Raw genomic sequence first — 13036 nt, forward strand, 5'->3', positions numbered from 1 at the left:
TAACATGGGTCATTACTGATAGCTTAATGTTCTACAGTTCATTTTTTATTGCTTATGCTACTTGTCCTTGGATCAGATATTCTGCTGATGTAGTAATCACAGCTCTTTGATGGGAGGACTGCACAAGTTTTGTTGCCTGTCCTGTCTGCTGTGTGCTCCATAAAGAAGCTGCTCCTCCTTCACCTCTTAATGAGGTTGTTTTTAATGCCTTAGTGATCACAAGTTAAAGGACGATTTGAAACCTTATACATTAAAACTGTACTTTGTAGTTCTATATATAGATGTATTGATATATGAAGAAACTACCAATTGGGAACTAACTGCTTTACTATTGAGAATAATTTTGAAATAACTTTAAGACTTTTTAAAATATAGACTAGTGTTAAATATCTGTTGGCGAACTTCTGAAAATGCTTTTACATTTTTGCAGATGGAATCAGGAGGTACTGTTCTGAGCACCAACTGGTCAGATGTGGGCAAAAAGAAAGTAGAAGTAAAGTCTCCTGATGACATGGAGTGGAAACAATTCTAGTTGGATTTGCTGTTTGCTTATTGAGTCACATGATGATCTTGAACTTGAGCACTGAATGTTTTTCCTTGGAGGTGTGACCTCACATGTCTTCTCATGTACTTTAGAAATTTCTTTATCTGCAGGTGATTTTAAACATGATCAGGAAAAAAGATAGATTTGTCATCTCTTCATATTGCTGATCCGAGTCACAAGTGTACCTTATTTTTTCTCTGGGGCAAGAAATCATTAAAATGATAGTTGGAGGGATGGAGATTTGTTGATTTAATTCTTAGGGTACTAGATTTTGTAATGAAATAACATTGACTTATCCAAGAGGGCAGCTCTTTGGGTGAGCTTTAATTTAAGCAGTCTATCCATTGGTCAGTGTTAACATTTGATTTTGCCTTTTAGATATGATTAAAAATAAAAATGCAACCATTGTACTGTTTTGATAGACATTGTGTGTTTTTTTTCCCAGAATAATGGCTTAACTGGCTTTTAGTATCCATCCTAGTGAGGATGTGTAAAATCACTGAAGAAGTAAGATGCCCTATTTTATCATTTTATGTATTGTCTTTAAAACTGATGTGAATTTAAGCCTTCCAGAACCACATATTTTCTTAGTGATCTACCTAAGCAGTTTTTTTTCCTCAAATACTTCCTAAGTCTCGTTTGCCATTAAGATTAGAGGTATACTAAGTCCCATACAGCCATTTAGCCAAAATCAGGCCAGCTGAACACTTTTCTAATGAGAGATTAGGAGAAATTGGATAAAAAATAGGTACTTCCTTGGCAGTTGACACATGCCACCACTGTAGCATGTCAGAGAAGACTCAGACAGCTTGTCCTTCCATAATCTTCTCCAGCTTTTGTAATGCCAACCGAATGATCCAAAGCTCCAGTTTGTTGATGGACCATTTTCTCTGAGAAGCCGACCACTTCCCCTGGACTGGGTGACCATTAAAGTGGCCTCTCCAGCCGAACAGGCTAGCTTCTGTTGTGAGAATCTCCCACAAAGCTATTCTGAAGGGCATGCCTCATAATAATGACTGTGGACAAAGCCACCAACTCGTACTTCTGTGAGAATCTGGAGTCCACAGGAATGTCATTTGAAGGGAGTCTGATTGTGGGGACCACTGAGACAGCAGTGTGCTCTGGAAAGGATGTATGCAAGCCTTTGCCCAAGGAACCACAAATGTAGTGGCTGCCATGGAGCCTAGCAATTGGCGAAGTGCTAGGCTGAAGTTGCTGACTCCGCCGTTATGTCTGAAATCTGAGTGCTAAACCTCTGTCTGCATGCCTTCCACTGTGTTGAATAGAACTCCCAGGTATTCCAGCAATTGAGACGGGACCAGTTGGTTCTTTTGAAAATTTTCAATCCAGTCCAGGCTCTGCACTTGAGTCATTGTCTGTTCTTCTTCTGAGAACTATGGAGTTCTAATCAATCAGTCGTTCAGGTATGGATATACTTGCAATCCTGCCCTTTGGAGATGCACTGCTACCACCACTGTGGTGAACATGTGGGGTGCTGTTGCCAGGCCAAAAGGGAGCACTGAGAACTGATAATGTCTCTCCAGCACATGGAATCTCAGGAACCTTCTGTGCTCCTGAAACATGTGAATGTGCAGGTAGGCTTCTGTCAAGTCCAGAAAAGTAAAAAATTTCCCGGGAGTTACAGCTGTGATTACTGACCGCATTGTCTCCATGTGAAAGTGTGGAACCTTCGGGTCCTCATTGATGTGTTTGAGATCCCAGGATTGGTCTCCAATCTTCTGAGCCTTTCTTGGACACTATGAAGTATATGGAGTCTCTGCCCGAGCTCAATTCTTCTGGTGGCATTGGTTCTATGACCTGAATTTCTACAAGTCTCTGTACTGTTGCTAAGACTCTTAATGCTTTTTGTGGACTCTCCATTGGGGAGTCCACAAACTAGTCTCTTAAGGGATGGGTGAACCTGAGCTTGTACCCTCCCTGAATGAACTCCAGCACCCAGTGATTTGATGAGATCTGCGCCTAGACCTCTGCATAGGCTGAAGCCTTACATCTATCCTCATTGTGTTTACTTGGAGGTTGAAGTGGGATGAAAATTGGAGGCTTGGCTTCTCCTTGGTCCTGTGAATCTCTACCATTATCCCTAATAGGATCTCAGAGCTGAGACTCCTCCTGAGTAATGTCAAAAGTGCCTGGAATTATGAACATTAGACCACCCAGAATCTCTAGAGGCTCGGTCTGCTATCAGGTGGAGATTTGGGCCGGCGATCTGCCATGCTGGCCATCAGATTGTCCAGACCTTTTCTAAACACCTGTCCTTTGAAAGGGAGTCTGCTGAGGGGTAGCCTTGGAAGTGGAATCTCCCACTTATTGCCTAATCCAGAACATTCTATGGGCTGAAATGGAATAAGCTGAGACTTTGCTCATGACTCTGAAGATGTCGTAGAGAGCATTGGCCACATAATTCACTCCTGCTAACAGCAGATGGGGCAGAGGCTCACCCTGTGCCAGGGTGAGACCCTGCATCTTGGTATGACAAGTGCATGCCACAAAAGAGGCTGCTTAGATCCCTAAGGCCAGAGCTTCAAATTGCCTTTTTAAGACCACATCCACTCTGTGATCCTGCATATCCTTTAATATTACATCTCCCTCACTTGGTTACCTGAGGATAAATGAAAGGGAAAGGAATTGGGCTTGTATACCATGTTTTTATAGTTATACAACCACACTTGAAGCGGTTTACATACAAGTACTTAAAGCATTTTCCTTATCTGTCCTGGTGGCTCACAATCTATTCACACAAATACAAAATATGGTGTTCAAAATATATCAACAATCTATCTAATGTACCTGGGGCAGTGGTGGATTAAGTGACTTGCTCTGATACACACTCTGCATTTGCACCTGTAAGTATACTGAGCTACCAAAGAATTTACCTTAGGCTGAGAGAACATCTGTTGACACACCTGTGCCATAGGACACAGTTCTTCAACCGCCGGTCCACAGAAAATTCCTGCTGGTCCGCGCAGGACCGGCGAGATTAACTTCTTCAATTTCCTGCCGGTCCGCGCAGGACCGGCAAGATCGAGGAGCGCAGGGCCGGAGATATAATGGGGAGCCTCCGACTGTGCTTTCTTCCCTCCCAGCGGCTCTCCTTACAAGTGCAGCGATTCAGGAAGGAAGCCTTGGAGCTTTTGCTGAGTCGGGCCGCCTCTGATGATGCAACTTCCGCTTTCCTCAGAGGCGGTGCGACCCAACAAAGGACCCGAGGCTGCCTTTCTGAATCGCAGCGCTGGCAAGTAAGGAGAGTTGCTGGGAGGGGAGAAAGCTGCTGGCATGGTGGAAAAAAAAAAGGGACAGCTGCTACTGGACCTAGAGAGGGAGAAGGAGAGATGCTGCTGGGAGGGGGGAGGGAAAGGAGTCTGGGAAGCTGCTGGGTAAGGGGGAAAAAGGGACAGCTGCTACTGGACCTGGAGAAAGAGAGATGCTGCTGGGAGGGGGGAAGGAAAGGAGTCTGTGAAGCTGCTGGGTAAGGGGGAAAAAGGGACAGCTGCTACTGGACCTGGAGAGGGAGAAGGAGAGATGCTGCTGGGAGGGGGGAAAAGGGACAGCTGCTACTGGACCTGGAGAGGGAGAAGGAGAGATGCTGCTGGGAGGGGGGAGGGAAAGGAGTCTGGGAAGCTGCTGGGTAAGGGGAAAAAAGGGACAGCTGCTACTGGACCTGGAGAGGGAGAAGGAGAGATGCTGCTGGGAGGGGGGAGGGAAAGGAGTCTGGGAAGCTGCTGGGTAAGGGGGAAAAAGGGACAACTGCTACTGGACCTGGAGAGGGAGAAGGAAAGATGCTGCTGGGAGGGAAGGAGGGAAAGGAGTCTGGGAAGCTGCTGGGCAAGGGGGGAAAAGGGACAGCTGCTACTGGACCTGGAGGGAGGGAGAAGGAGAGATGCTGCTGGGAGGGGATGAGGGAAAGGAAAAGGAAGAGAGTTACTGCTGGACAGGGGGAGGAGTGAAGGGAGAAGAAAAAAGGAAGGAAACAGCTTGCAGGGAGATTAGAGGAGGGAAAGGGGAGAGATAGCAATGATATGGGAAGGGGGGTCAGCATAGAAATTGAGAGGGACAAAGATGCTAGATCTGGTGTAGGAGAGATAAAAATGAAGGGAGCAGTGAAGCTGTAGTGAATCGTGTAAAAAGGAGAGAGGGGCATAGGCTGGATGGAAAGGGGAGAGGGGCATAGAAAGAAGACAAATACCATATGGAAGGGGGAGAGGTCAGACAGTAGATAGAAGGGGCAGATGCTGGATTGAAGAGACAGAGAGGGCAGATGCTGGAAGGAAGAGAGTGAAAAGAAGATGAAAGCAGAAACCAGAGCCAACAAAAGGTAGAAACAAATAATTTTATTTCTATTTTGTGATTAGAATATATCAGATTTGAAATATATATCCTGCTAGAGACATAACTGGGGACTGCAGTATTCTGTTAGCATGATATTTCTATGAACTTGGCTTGTTCAGTTTTCTTGATAGTAGAGGGGATATATGTGAAGGGGAGGGGAGACAGGGGTTTTGTTGGTCCGTGCTCTGTATATTTGTATTTATAAAATCACAATTGTTCAGAATATTGTTTCTTTTTATACTTTAATAAAATACATTCAATATAAAATCATAATTGCGGCTTGTGCAGATGGGATCAGATGGTTTGCGGGGACCGAGCTCACGGAAATGGAGCGTAAACGGGGTTTTTAAATTTTAGTCCTATTAGTTTGCCGGTCCACAAAATAATTCTTTTATTTCTGCCAGTCCACGGGTGTAAAAAGGTTGAACACTGCCATAGGATACAGAACATAAGAATTGCCATACTGGGCAAGACTGAAGGTCCATCAAGCCCAGCATCCTGTTTCCAACAATGGCCAACCTAGTTCCCAAATATCTAGCTAGATCCCATGTAAAATAGATTTATGCTGCTTATCCTAGGAATAAGCAGTGGATTTCCCCAAGCCATCTCACTAATGGCCTATTGTCTTCTCTTTTAGGAAATTATCCAAACCTTTTTTTAAAACCTGCTAAGCTAACTGATTTTGCCACATTCTCTGGCAACGAATTCCAGAGTTTAATTAAACGTGTGAATTAATGTTTTCTGTTTTGTTTTAAATCTACTACTTAGTAGTTTCATTGTATGCCCCCTAGTCCTAGTATTTTTGGAAAGAGTGAGCAAGTGATTCATATCTACCCTTTCCACATCACTCATTATTTTATAGACCCCTAACATATCCCCACTGAGCTGTCTCTTCTCCAAGCTGAAGAGATCTAGTCACTTTAGCCTTTCCTCATAGGGAAGTCATTCCATCCTTTTTATCATTTTCGTTGCCCTTCTCTGTACTTTTTCTAATTTGCTGTATCTTTTTTGAGCTGACAACCAGAATTGCACACAGTATTCGAGGTGCAGCTGTACCATAGAGTGATACAACACAAAACATTTTCATCTTTGTTTTCTATTCCTTTACTGATTATTCCTAACATTCTATTTGCTTTCAGAGCCGCTGAGTTTCAATGTATCCTCAACAATGACACCTGGATCCTTTTCCTGGGAAGTGACTCCTAACAAAGAACCGTGCATCACTTTGCACTTGCTCACATTAAACGTCATCTGCCATTTTGACACCCTGTTTCACAATCCTCTTTGCAATTTAACAACTTTGAACAACTTTTGTGTCATCAGCAAATCTAATTACCTCACTAGTTATTTCCATCTCTAGATCATTGATAAATATGTTTAAAAAGCTCCCAGCACAGACCCCTATGAACCCCACTATTTAACCCTCTCCATTGAAAATATTGACCAGACTAGACATTGTTTTGGCTACCTTTTAAAAGCCCTCAGGAGCATCCCAATGTTCTGTGACTAAAACACTAATATCAGGATGCCAGTGAAAAGATGTGGGCTGCACGCTGTCTGCTCAGGATAGACCACAGAGTGGAAGGAGCCTGCTAGGAGTCTAACTGTAACTCCCGCAGGGAGCCAGTAATGATCTCTAATAATGCAGAAAGCTTGAACAGCTGATGTACAGTGGGATCTTCCCCTTGATCGTGAGTCCCCACTGCGTCCTGCGTACTCACTTCTGTATGCAACCCTATATCGCCTAGTAGGGAAGACTTGCTCTGTGAGATCAGAGGCAAATAGACTGATCCCTTGCCTTCTGAATCCCTGTAGAAAGGTTCACAGGATCTTGGTCAGCTTCTGGCAATGCTGCTGATGTGCCCTGGGAGCCCAAGCCCCCCTGGCTCACTGTCAGACTTCATATGAGTATCCTGGCTATCAAAATAAGCTCTCCACATCAATTTTTTTTTATTTCAAAATTTTTATTTTGAAGTAAAAATACAAAAGTAAATATACAATAATCCGGAAACAGATACAATCAGAAACAAACCAAAACACACGATGAAAAAGTCTACCACGTGTTGTCTGCGCGGAGACAAATGGTCCCAACCAAGAATCCAAACACAAACCTACCCCCAAAGCCCCCTCACCCCTCCAAGCACTCCAGTGTCAGAAATTCAAAAGAGCACTTCGGAAACTGTCCCAAACAGGAGCCCAAATCGCCCGGAATTTCCTCCATCGACCAGGGCCACAATTCTTAACATCCAAATATTCATACTTCAACAGGGTAAACAATTCATTTTTCCACATAGTAAGGGTAGGCACTTCTGCTTGCTGCCATAACAAAAGGATACATTTACGAGACAACAACAAAGCTTTTTTCAGCAATAAGGAATTACCCTTAGAGAATCCCAAAGAGGTGAATTGATAGAAAAGTAAAACATCCGCCCTCAGGGGAATTCTTTTTTTTTTATAATCATCTGCAGATGGAAACCAACAAAGGACCAGAAGGTTTGTATTCTGTTGCAGAACCAAAACATGTGAAACAGACCAGCTGGTGTGGAATGGCACTTAGGACAATCAACATGAGTAGCAAAGCCAGCAACCAACGCCCTGTATGGGGAGATGTAAAGTCTCAACAAGAATTTGTAGTGTTGTTCCTGCAACACCACCGAGCAAGTCAGACACGGGAGATGTCGCATAAGAACACGCAAGCCCTCACCAGTAATCTGCTCAGTAGAAGCAAGGTCCTGATTCCAAACCACCGCCACAGCATCATAATTCCAGGGAACACTGAAACTTCCCAAGCTGACCTGGTGAAAGGATAAACTTGTTCGGGATGGATGAGACAGGGTCAAGGTTTCCTGAACCATATCCACCATATCTTCATTCAAAGTAGAGCGGTCCAGGGAGAGCAGATAATGGATGACTTGGCCATAATAAAGCCAGTCCCGAGCCAGCAAGACCCCCTGAGTTTGAAGATCAGGGAAGGGGACGGGAAGGCCCCGTGCCGTCACCACATCCCGCACATAACAGAGACCATGGTCATACCAGCTCCGCAAGTAGGTCTTAGAGCCATCTGGATCCAGGTCCCGATTCCCCCACAAGGGCAATAGCACAGTAGAGGTAAAGGGCAAATGCATACGTTTGCATAACCATTGCCAACACTGTCTCATAGATTTCAGCAAAGGATGAGAACGAGTAGGAATAATCCGATAGGGTCGTTTCGCATGAAGATAATACAACAAATGCGTTGGTGCCATCAACTGTCGTTCAAAGGAAGCAGGAGTATAATATTGAGTATTCTTAATCCAGTCAACCAAATGTCGGAGGAGACAGGCAACATTGTATTTTCTCAGGTCCGGCAATGCCAAACCACTCTCCCCAGCGGCAAATAGAGTTGTGCTAAAGTCAATCTGGGCTTCTTATTGTTCCAAAGAAACTTACGCAAAACTTTTTGATAATGACCAATGTCCTTATTCATGATATACATAAGAAAAGTCTGCAACACATAAATCCATTTTGGAAACGATACCATTTTGAACAAAGCAATTTTCCCCCGCAATGTCAACGGGAATTTGGTCCAAAGAGCCAATAAGTCCCCGGGATTTACTCAATAACACAGCAAAAATTTACACATAAGCTCTTTGAAGGTCACCTGTGATAAATATCCCCAAGTATTTGAGTCTGTGCGCCACCTTTCGCAAAGGAAAAGGGGAGATCCAATCCTCATAAGCATACCCACTAAACGGCAAGGCCTCTGACTTGTCCAAATTTAACTCAAAACCCGAGATCGCCCCATGACACTCAACTAGCTGCAAGACCTGTTGAAGAGAACGTTGGGGCTGGGTCAGCAACAACAAAATATCATCAGCAAAGCCAGGCACTATACTTCATCCTGACCCACAGGAAGGCCCAAAATAGAGCCATCCTCCCTGATACGGTGCAACAAAGGTTCCAAAGATAAAATAAAAAGTAAAGGAGAAAGCAGACACCCCGGAACCGGCTGACACAGTGCCATTAACCAGCACTGCCACACTGGGATTGGCATAAAGAACCCGCACCATGTCCAGAAACAGGCCCCCCAGCCCAAATTTACCCAAAGCCAAAAACAAATATTCCCAATCCACACAGTCAAAAGCTTTACGGGCATCTAAACTAATCAGGAGGGCCGGAAGAGAATAAGTAACACTGTGTCCCAATGCGGCCATAACTTTTCTCACATTCCACACCGCCTGCCTCCCCCGAATGAAGCCAACCTGGTCCGGATGAATCGCCTTAGGCAAAAGGGAAGATAAATGCGTAGCAAAAAGTTTTGCTAGCAATTTAAGTTCATAATTAATGAAATAGGACGATAAGAGTCCACTGATGTAAGATTTTTTATCAAGTTTGAGGATCAATGCTACATGAGCATGATTAACATGGGCTGGAAAGTGCCCATCCAACACTACCTGAGCAAAATAAGCCTCCAAATGCTTGACTACATGACCTTGCAGAATTTTGTAAAACTGATGAGAGACTGTCAGGTCCCGGAGCTTTGGACAGATTCTTTAATCACCTGACTAATGTCCATGGCAGTGATCGGTTCATTACTGATTACCGTAAACTCCCCCGAAAGTTGGGGCAAATGAAGAGTCTGAAAATAAAAATGTAACGTGGCTGGGATGGACTGCCGCTTAGTATAAAATTCCCGAAAATGCTCATAAAAAATCTCCGTCAAGCAGTCCTGATCAGTGACAAAAACACCCTGAAAATAAAGTCCTGTACAAAAATGAGGGCCCTGCCAAGGATGTACCAAACGGGCCAGAAGGCTACCAGACCTATTACCATATTTATAAAACCAATGGCGGTAATAATGAAGGGACCTCTGACTATGTTCATGAATCTTAGATTGAAGGGCCACCTGAGCCACCAGAAGGGAATCATGATCCATCTGGGAACCAGAAGCAATCCACTGACGTTTACAAACCTCCACCTTCCGGTGTAAATATAAAAGATCACGCGATTGTTCCTTGCGTTGTCGGGCTACATACGCTATCGTTTCTCCATGAAGAACCGCTTTGGCAGTTTCCCACAATAACACCGGATTGGAGGCGGAAGAAACATTAAAAAAAAACTGTTGCCAACATTGGATAATATGATCCCGAAAACGCCAATCCCAATATAAAAAAAACGAGGAAATCTCCACGGACCAGGTCGACCTCCAAATTGCATACCCCGAACCTCCACCCATATCAAAGCATGGTCGGAAATAATAGGGACATCAATTTCTGCTCAATTCACCCAGGACAAAAAAGAAGAGACAACCAAAATATAATCTATTCAGGACATGGTGGGATGAGCACGGGCCACATGTGTGAAATCCTTATCCAAAGGATGATATCTCCACACATCAACAAGGTCCAAAACCCTACAAAATTGAGTAAACCCTCTGACTGATCTGAAATCCATAGGCGAGGCCCCTCCCAATCTATCCATATCTGGGTCCAGGACTGCATTAAAATCCCAAATAACCATCAAGAGAACATCCGGAAAGGTGGCGCACAGATCCACTAGCTGCTGAAAAAAATCAAGGTTAAACACATTTGGAGCATAAATATTTGCCCATACCATCTCTTGACCCTGAATATCCAAATGAAGATAATGAACCTCCCCCTATATGCTTAACCACTCTATGCACAGTATAGGGAAGATGTTTACTAAGGAGAATAGCCACCCCTGCACTATGGGTAGTGCCCGTGGAATAATAAACCTCTTTAACCCATCCCCTATCCAGTTTCTCATGTTCTGCATCGGACAGTTGTGTCTCCTGCAGACAAACCACATGCATCCCCTTCTGCCGGAGAATTTGTAATATCTTAGACCGCTTCACCGGTGAGTTTACACCCGCCACATTCCACAAGCACACCTTCAGAGGTGGATCACCCATAGTCAGTGTAAAACAGAATGGTCACCTCAAACCTAAAAAATAAGAAAGGGGTCCAACGCCCAGCCCACATAAGACCCCCTAGCTCCACAAATCCCATATAACATGCCCCCAAGTCCCACCAAAACCAAGATCCCCTGACACTGGAGTACTGAACCCATCCAATCCCAACCCCCCCAGGGAAACATCCCCTCCTTTCCCCCTTCTCCCCAAAGTTCCCCCCAAAACCACTTCACAAGTTACATCCCTATCCTCGCCCCAACTGAACAAAACCCAGAGGACCCCCATAAACTAATACAATCCCCACGCACCAGATGTACAACCAGACTCACGAACCCGCTTACAAACTCCTCCCCCCCCCAAACCACACCACACTCCCACCAAACAGTCCAACCAACAATCACAGCATACCACTGATTCCAATACCATAACTCTATGGGGTCCCAACAGCAGCAGCCATACCACCCAACTGCCTCCTATTCACTACCAGAGGGACCACCACAATACCCAATGTATTCACAAAAGTCAGTGCGGTGGCCGGAGAGTCAAAAGTCTGTGTGAGTCCATCTTTCTGAATCCTCAATTTTGCTGGATAGAGTAGGGTAAACTTCACTGTTGGCATACAGAGTCAAGCAAATAGGTGTAAATTCACGGCACTGCGCCACCACTACTGTAGAATAATCCTGGAAACAGAGAATATTTTTATTGTCATGGCGTAGGCCCTTGCCCGCTCGAAGGGCTTGCAGTATGGCAGTTTTGTGGGCAAAATTCAAACTCATTAAATATAACCACTCGAGGTCGGGAGCCCTCCGGGCCCAGAAGCCCCAAACGATGTGCCCTCTCCACCCGGAACTTTCCCAGGTGGGCATCCAGGGAAAGCGACTGAGGGATCCAGCTCTCCAGGAAGCCAGGCAGCTCCGCATCCAAGATGTGCTCTGGGAGACCTACCAAACGTAAATTACTCTGACGAGCCCTGTTTTCAAGGTCGTCCATTTTTTGGGTTAGGGCCGCCAGCTTCTTTGCCATCCGAGTGGCTCCCGACTCCACAGGCTGCACCCGATCTTCCAAGGCACTAACCTGATGCTGAACATCGTCCATTTCAAGTCCCAGGCTGTCCAGCCGCTCATGCCCCTATTGATTTTATCAATAAACTGTTGCAGCTTTTTATCAATTGCCACTTCGACCGCCACTGTAACCTCCACCACAAGATCTGCCATCAGCGCTGGACATGCCGTCGCCATTTTGGACTCCTGAAGTCAGCCCCTGTCTCGATTGGTACAGATGGGTTTTGAAGCCATGAGCACCTCCAAATCAAGTGGCAAAGATGTCCATACCTAAACAAAGGCAAAATGCACCTCTTAAACTACTCGAGTCCCGAAAAGACGAATAAAAATAGATGGCAGGGCACACGAGGATGGGAGCAGTGCTATTCAGTGATCACTCAACCGCATGACGTCACCGGAAGTCTCTCCACATCAAATTAATGAATTAAGGAGAAAAGGATTTACCGGTACTAGGCAACAGTGGGTCCTCTCTAGGTAACTCCACCTTACATCTCTTGGGCTCTGTGGCTTCCATGCTCTTGCACTTAGGTATGCTGTTGTTTGGGGTACTGGAAGGGGTTTTCTCCTGGCAGACAGGCCCCCCCCCAACAATTCTTCATCCCTAGAGACCAAAGGTGAGGCTAAGTCAGATGTTCCTGCACCATGGCATGTGGTGCAAAAGCGGTCTTCAAGTGACCAACTGAAATCTGACATGAACAAGGAGTAAAAATAAAAAAAAAAAAAAGCCTGAGGACTCCATCCCTGCCAGTTTTGAGGTTCTGGAGAACTTTGAAAAAAAAAATCTGGACATGCAAGATGGCCACTGGCAGCATTTTAGCATAAAATAAACGGCTCAAAAATTACTTAACTAACAGGGGCTTAGGCTTTTTTATTCTTGGCTGTAATGGAATCACCGACGCTCATAGAATTCCTATGAGCATCTGAGCTAATGCCAGCAATTAAAAAAGCCTAATATGGCTTCATAAAAGTGGGTTGGGGGAAAGTAAAAAAACAAGAAAACAGTTTAGAGGTTGGGGACCCTATAGGAAGTGGGAGAAACCTTTAAAAACTGGATTTTCAGACCCTCTCCCCCCCACTCCAAATTTTGTCCATAGGCTGTAATAGCCTTACTCACTGTGATGGTGCTCTGAAGGTGCTGCAGCCTGCCTCCGCTCTAAGCAGTAGCTGGATCTG

At 44.9% G+C, this 13036-nt stretch overlaps 1 protein-coding gene across 2 annotated transcripts in view; it reads left to right on the forward strand.

Moving 5' to 3' along the window:
* SUGT1 (SGT1 homolog, MIS12 kinetochore complex assembly cochaperone) overlaps window positions 1-965 on the forward strand; it is a 56380-nt gene extending 55415 nt beyond the window's left edge. For both annotated transcript variants that reach the window (XM_033948892.1, XM_033948893.1), the window contains one exon: window positions 431-965. In XM_033948892.1, coding sequence (XP_033804783.1) covers window positions 431-532 — 102 coding nt within the window. In that variant the 3' untranslated portion in view covers window positions 533-965. The remainder of the gene's footprint in view (window positions 1-430) is intronic.
* The last annotated feature ends 12071 nt before the right edge of the window (window positions 966-13036 follow it).

This window comes from Geotrypetes seraphini, chromosome 6 (assembly GCF_902459505.1).
Source record: "Geotrypetes seraphini chromosome 6, aGeoSer1.1, whole genome shotgun sequence".
NCBI classification, from domain to species: domain Eukaryota; kingdom Metazoa; phylum Chordata; class Amphibia; order Gymnophiona; family Dermophiidae; genus Geotrypetes; species Geotrypetes seraphini.